Source organism: Geotrypetes seraphini, chromosome 7, assembly GCF_902459505.1.
Source record: "Geotrypetes seraphini chromosome 7, aGeoSer1.1, whole genome shotgun sequence".
Classification (NCBI taxonomy): domain Eukaryota; kingdom Metazoa; phylum Chordata; class Amphibia; order Gymnophiona; family Dermophiidae; genus Geotrypetes; species Geotrypetes seraphini.
The window spans coordinates 118,935,454-118,942,795 of record NC_047090.1 but is presented as its reverse complement, the minus strand read 5'-3'; the positions used below and the strand labels follow the sequence as shown (position 1 = coordinate 118,942,795).

General features: G+C 42.0%; 1 protein-coding gene across 5 annotated transcripts in view; it reads right to left on the bottom strand.

The window, feature by feature from the left end:
* Nucleotides 1-1,531: 1,531 nt before the first annotated feature.
* Nucleotides 1,532-7,342, bottom strand: part of EXD1 (exonuclease 3'-5' domain containing 1) — a 172,490-nt gene continuing 166,679 nt past the window's right edge. For all 5 annotated transcript variants that reach the window (XM_033952674.1, XM_033952673.1, XM_033952676.1 and 2 more), the window contains one exon: nucleotides 1,532-2,285. In XM_033952674.1, the coding sequence (XP_033808565.1) occupies nucleotides 1,641-2,285 (645 nt within the window). In that variant the 3' untranslated portion in view covers nucleotides 1,532-1,640. The remainder of the gene's footprint in view (nucleotides 2,286-7,342) is intronic.

Below are 7,342 nucleotides of genomic sequence, written 5' to 3'. Positions count from 1 at the left end.
CTTTTTTTCTGTCTTTCAACCAGTTCTTAATCCATAATAGGACATTACCTACTTATCCCATGGCTTTCTAATTTCTTCAGAAGTCTTTCATGAGGTACTTTGAAATGCCTTTTGAAAATCCAAATACACAATATCAACCAGCTTACTTTATCCACCCCTTCAATGAAATGCAGTAGATTGGTGAGGCAAGATTTCCCTTGACTAAATCCATGTTGGCTTTCAATCATTAATCCATACTTATGTATAAAGCCGTGTGCCATGCCCCAGAGGCCATGTGGGAGCTAAACGTGAAGTTCCCGCCTCCCCACTTCACTTGACACTGAACATGGCACAAGGGTGCTTTTCCGCCACCCATCCTTCACAAACAAGGCATGATATAGGGGTATTAGAGTCAGAAGACTTCATCTCTGACAATTTAGAAGCAAAATGAGGTGTTTGGAATAAGTCTGAGAACTTAGAAAAAGGAAAATCAAAGATGGCCACCACTGGTGAATTTTAGTGCTTAGAAACAGCTTACAACAACAGGTTTTTTGGGAAGGGGAACCAAGGCCATAGCTGTGGAAACAGTTAAAAACAGCTTTTGAAGACCCCCCCCCCCAACTGATTTTTCCTTCTGCCTTACTCACAGACTATGTACTGGGGAAATGGTGCTGCTGCTGCTGCTGCCTGCTTTAGCTCCTCTTAGGTGTAGCTGTTTTAGCAGAGGCCCTCTGCTTCCAGTCACTCACTGGGATCTTTGGGCTGTCAGTCGGACCTCCACGGACCAACCCTCAAATCCCCCCAAACCTCTCAGGAAAAGGGAGGGGGGAGATGAAACGCAGCCAACATCGTGAGTGCCCTGAAGAGAAGTTAGCGCCTAGAATAGCCTGTGCTCCAACCCCTGAAGAAGTCAAAGGGGCAAGCAATCATCAGAGGAACAGACCCTGTCGGTTGCAAATTTAAAATCTGCTGCTCTCCACACAGTGTAGATCTTTATCAAAAAGGATCTCTAATTTCATGAAAAATACCATGACTAGAGCAAAAAAACCCGCAAGACTATTGCAAAATAAAAAATAAATAAACCAAGTTTCCAAGTTTATTTACAATTTGATGGACCGGCTATCAGCAAGTATTTGGTCAGTTTACAATGCTAAAATAACAGGTTAAAATAATTAAAATAAAATGGGGTGGGATATGGACAAAACAAAGACAAGCAAGCAGATCAAGACACCTTTCATGCTTGCCTGCAAAAAGAGAAACTGAAGGGGGCAGCAGACTCCTGGGAGAAGGAGGTTTCAAAAGCTGCGACTGACATCTTTCTGTAGTATGTTCGCAAGAATGGACAGAGTACCTAAGGTTCATCATACCATTTCTATTGCACTGGAATACTGATTAGCACATGTTAACCTTTAGTAAAAGGGCCCCTACATTTATAAAAAAAAGATTTAAAAACAAAAAAGTTTTTAAAAAGCTTCAATGAATTCTACTACTTTTTCTTCAAAACAATTCCCAAGTAAAGAGAAAAAAATATAGCCAAACATGAATCCAGAGCCAAGGAAAATTAATGCTTCATTATTTGCTTTAAATTATATCTTGTCTAAAATATATTTTCCACAGTATAAATGTATTCATATGCACACGTGATACAGATCTGAAGATCCTTAAACTGGAGCAGGCATACGGATGCCCAGTTGCAGAGGCTGACCAAAGTGAACTGCGGGATCATGTACTCTTGGTGGTCGAAGCAAATGAAAGGAGCCAAGATTCCCTTCTGGCAGGATGCTAGGATAAGTAGGCAATGAAGAACACACTGGCTTTTTCAAAGCCTGAAATGAACCACCAAGAGAACTACACACTACTAAAGGGATGGCACCAGACACTGTACTCTGTTCCTTGGCTTCATCATTATCTTTCACCATCATCTTCTCCATTTGCTCTTGAATTGAGAAATCTGCCTTCGCATTATGCAAAACTTTTTGCAACTGTCCATCTGTGCTAGAAACAGCTTCATTTTCTTTGCAACTCTTAGAAACCCATACTCCATGCTCTAGGAAGAGTTTCTCTTTCAACACTACAGGTTTTTTTACCAGTACCTCTCCTTCAAAGTTTGCACTGTTGCTGGCCCCACCATGGCTCTGGAAGTTTGTTGCATGCATAAGTTCCTGTGTCTCCTCTCGTCCAAGGCTGTGGGATCGAATCAGGAGACCTCTCTCATTCATTTTGAATTCCTTTACAGCTTTCTTTTTGCGCATTTCCTGCAATACAGTCAGGTGGAGCAACTCCTCTGGCAACTCCATGCTATACAACTATTTAAAAAGGAATATTTCAATGAGTATAAAGAATATTCTGGGAAGATCACAAAGCATACCTTAGAAATAATTTCCATTAAAATATTTTTAACATTTTCATTGATATATATTGAACAACACAAGACAGAAATCACGTACTGCAAATAAAAAGGAAAAGTCTAGCTCCTTAATAGCACACTTAAAGTGTCAAATTTGTCATTAAAAGCTTTTAAAACAAAACAAAAAAAATACATACATCTGATGCCTACTATGAAAAGACAAATACCGTATTTTTCGCTCCATAAGATGCACTTTTTTTTTCCACCCAAAAGTGGGTGGAAATCTTGGTGCATCTTATGCAGTTAAGATACAATTTTAAAAAACAACTCCATAACGTTTTAAAACACCCACCCGCCACCACCATCATAGTACCTGGAGGTCCAGCATGTATCCCTCCCTCGCTTACGGCGCACAGGTCAGGAGCGTGGAGGTCAGGTGCAAGCTTCCCGGCTTGGGCCCGCGCCACTATCTGAATGGCTGCCCTGAGTTCTCACGTAACTCGCGAGCATTCACAGCAGCCATTCAGATAGCAGCGCGGGGCCAGGCAGGAGCACAGAGAGCTCGTGCCTGACTTCCACGCTCTTGACCAGTGCGCCACAAAAATAGGACAGCCGTCTATTAAAAAAGGTACCGGTGGGGTGGACCGGAGATGAAAGGGGGGACTAGAGATGAAAGATTCTGGAGATTAAAGATTTTTCTGCCTGTCCTATGGTCAGGGCTTCCACTGTGGAAGACAGACCTTTCTTCCTTTTTTCCCCCCATTGTTTGTGTCTGGGGTTTCAATGCCTCTTGTTTCCTCCCCTGAGGGCTGGGGTCTCTCAGGAACCAGGGCCTTGGCTAGTTCCAGCATTGATACCACATAGATGTGTGGTTGACATGGGGGAGAGATTTTCTTGTTGCTTTTGGGAGATGGGAGATATTGTAGTTGTAACATTGTGAATATCTGATATTGTGATTGTCACTTTTCTGATCTTGTTACCACTGTTGTGTATTTTGTATACTGTTCTTCTGCTTGTAATTTTTCTCCTCAATACAAATTGCTTGATCATAAGAGAGGGAGGGGTGGGAGGGTGGGATGGGGTTAGGGTACTTCCTGTAACCTCTACTAGATGATTTCATATATTCTTGCATTCTTTGTATTCCATATTTTTTAATTTCTAATAAAAAAGATTTAAATTTAAAAGTACTAGGGGGTACAGGGGGATGATTTAAAAAGGTACTGGGGACGAAAAAATTGTTAGTCAGCTGGGACAGATCCCTCCTGTTCGGCCTACCACTAGACCACCAGAGGGGGGGACAGGGTACAGAGCCTGGCAGGGAGGGGGGACAGGGTGCAGAGCTTGGCAAGGATTGTTGGGTGGGTGTAGAGCCTGGCAGGGAGAATATGGTTCAGAATCGGTCTTTTTCTAGTTTTCCTCCTCTAAATCTAGGGTGCGTCTTATGGAGCGAAAATACGGTAATCCCTTTAAAATTAACTTCCCGTTTTAGTTTAGGGTTCCTTTTATGAAGATGCACTATGGATTAGAAAGTTGTATGTGAAGAAGCCCTTAGGAACAGTATGATTTTCTTCACATTCAGTGTGATACTAATCAGATGCGCAGCTGTGTAAAAGAAAGATTATGTTCCTTACTTTGCTATTCTTCTTTATTGTAAATGTGACAGGTAGTCTTGACCATTGGGTTTTAACCCCCACTAATTATGAGTGTTGTACACTCCCCCCTCCCAATTCACAGTTTTAGGACTCATGATTTCTATTATTCGCAATTTCCTAAAACCGGAATCACCCCCATCTCCCTCCTGCCTCCCGGACCTTACCTGATGGTCTAGTGGTCTTTCGGGGCAAGAGCAATCTTCCTAAGCACCTACCCCGTGCAGATCACTCATCCAAAATGGCTGCCGTGAGTTCCCATCGTAGTCTCTCGAGACTACAACAGGAACTCACGGCAGCCATTTTGGATGAGTTATCTGCACAGGGCAGGTGCGTAAGAAGATCACTCCTGCCCCGAAAGACTGCTAGACCACCAGGTAAAGTCCAGGATGCTGGGGGGAAGGCGGGAGGGAAGTGGGGGTGGGTCAGAGTCGGCCCAAAAGTTATTCTTGAATTTTCAATATTCACAGGCCGGCTCTGCCCCTAACCCCCACGAATATTGAGGGAGGAGTGTAGAGAGCCTACTGTTTGTTTTCATGCTTCACCTTGCATCACTCTGGAATGAGCTCCTCCCCTTCAATTGGTACTAAAGCTTCAAGTGAGTCTTAAGAGTGCAAACATAAGAGAGGGGAGGGGAAAAAAACCCTGAAACTACATAAATCTGTTCTGCTATAAATGCAGCATCAAACAACAATGCTTTTAAAACCACTACTAAACAAAACAAAAGAAAGTTGTAATAAAAGAAAGCACCTTCTGTGTTTCCCTGAAAATAAGGCCTACCCTGAAAATAAGCCCTAGCAAGATTTTTGGGGTAGGTCTTAATATAAAACCTACCCCAAAAATAAGCCTTAGTCTCAGGATTTGCCGGCAGTTCCCCTTCCTCCCGTACCTTGTGCAGCAGAACCCTTGAGCAAGTACCGCACTCCCCCCCAAGCACCCATACCCGCCGTGCAGCCAAACCCCCATCCTTCCCTCCCTCCCGAACCCCGCCAACACGAATGAGCCCTAGTACATACCTCCCTAAGCAGCGTTGGGCCGGCAGCACTCTAAACAGGCTGCTTCAGCCTTGTCCGCCCGTGAATTCACTCTGCACCGTTACTGATGCCGTCATCGGTAACGCGGCAGAATGAATTCATTGACGAACAAGGCCGAAGTGTGTGGTGCAGTGGTTAGAGCCACCTCAGCACCCTGAGGTTGTTGGTTCAAATCCCACACTGCTGATCCTAGGCAAGTCACTTAATCCCCCATTGCCCCAGGTATATTAGATAGTGTGGGCCTGCCAGGACAGATAGGGAAAAATGCTTGAGTGCCTGAATGTAAACCACTTAGACTAAAGTGGTATATAAATGCTTAAATAAATATACAGGCCTCCTTCACAGATGGAAGAAGTGGGGGAAGTTTTACTAATAGGTGGATTTTAACATGCCGGATATTGATTGGGGTATCCCTATTGCAGGGTCTTCTAGAAGTAGGGAGATCCTGGATTCTCTACAAGGAGAACTTTTCCAACAGTTGGTAATGGAATCCATGTGGAATGGGGTCATAATGGACTTAGTGCTTACAAACGGGGAAAGTGTTTCTGATGTTACAGTGGGTGATCATCTGGCATCCAGTGATCACTGCATGGTACGGTTTAATATTAAGATGGGTATAGAGACGGCTCATTCAAAAGTAAAGGTTCTGGACTTTTAAAAAACTTTGTTCGGATGGTGGATTACGTCAAGGAATTATTGTCTGGATGGGAATGGCTGGAAGGAGTAGAAATGCAGTGGGCAAAACTGAAAGGAATTATTGTAAGGGCGACGAACATTTTGTGTGGCAAGTAAGTAAAAGTAAGAGGAAAAGAAGGCCGCTTTGGTTCTCAAAAGTAGTAGACAAGAAGGTAAGGAATAAGAGGTTAGCTTTCATAAACTACAAAAGTTTGGAGAAAAAGGAAGACAGGCAAAAATATCTGGAAAAGTTGAGAGGTTGGTAAAGTAGTCAGGAACACAAAGATACAAATTGAAGAAAAAAATAGCTGACACGGTAAAAAGAGAAGACAAGTCATTTTTTAGATATATCAGTGAAAGAAAGAAATGCAAAAGAGGCATTGTGAGACTCAAAAGTGAAGGGGAGAAATATTTAGAAGCTGATAAAGGCCGAATTGCTTAACAATATTTCTATTCTATGTTCACGGCTGAAGCGCCGGGAGGGGGACTGCAGAATAGGTCTGCGGGGGTCTCGCGGTAATCCCCCCTAACCCATAGGACTCCCACGGGGACTCCCCTCTGGCCCACGGGACTCCCATGGGGGTAGGCTTTGGAAGAAGGGTTCATCCATATAATATAATGGACACGTCAGCCTTACTAAAAGAGGGGGTTTATAAGTTAATTACCTGAACAGAAAACAAAAAAAGGGTTCCACCAAAGAGATAACACAAGGAAAATAGCAGCGCAAACACAAAAGAAACTGTGGAATTGATGATCCTGTCAGAAGTAATTGCTGATTTTTATTTTTTTTTTTATAAAATTTTACAATATTTCCAAGCATATACATCTTGTAGAGTAAAGTGAGATCAAACAACATATTAAACTAAAATTCCAAAATTAATATTTACTACAAGGAAATACTAATCTAGCTGATCTCACACTAGTCCTCAATATTATTGGATCCACTATTAAGAGCAGAACATATATAATTCAAATTAATTAAGAAAAATCCTTGTCTGACTAAAGTGCAGGGAGCTAATTTCCCATGGACGTTGTTATTCCTTTTTCAAGACGTTTCATTGAGAGAAAACTAATCAATTGAGATGGCTCCGTAAATATATACTTCAATGATAAATATCTAACTACACATTTACATGGATATCTCAAGAAAAAACTACCCCCTATTTGAGTCACTCCAGGTTTTAGAATTAAAAATTATTTCCTTCTTTTTTGAGTCTCTCTAGAGACATCAGGGAAAATCTGAATGTGCTGCCCCAGGAAGTCTTTGGACCTATTTTTAAAGAAAAGTTTTAATATCCAATCTTTGTCTGGAGCCAAAGCAACAGACAACAAGAGAATAGCTGGAACAGCCAGCTCTCTATCTGATTGTTCCAGTATTGCCGAAATGTCCAATGACCTCTTCCGGGGTTCCTCAATGTTTTCTTCTTTGAATTGGGGCTTAGCAGGTAGGTAATACACTCTTGTAAAGAGGAGGTAAGGAGTTTTCAGGAATTTCCAAAATTTCCATAAAATATCTTTTCACCATTTCTCTAGGAGAAGTTGACAGGATCTTTGGAAAATTTATAAATCTCAAATTATTTATTCGACCATTATTCTCCTGTATTTCCAACTTTTTCCTGAGTAATATATTATCTTTAACCAACATATCTTGATTTTGT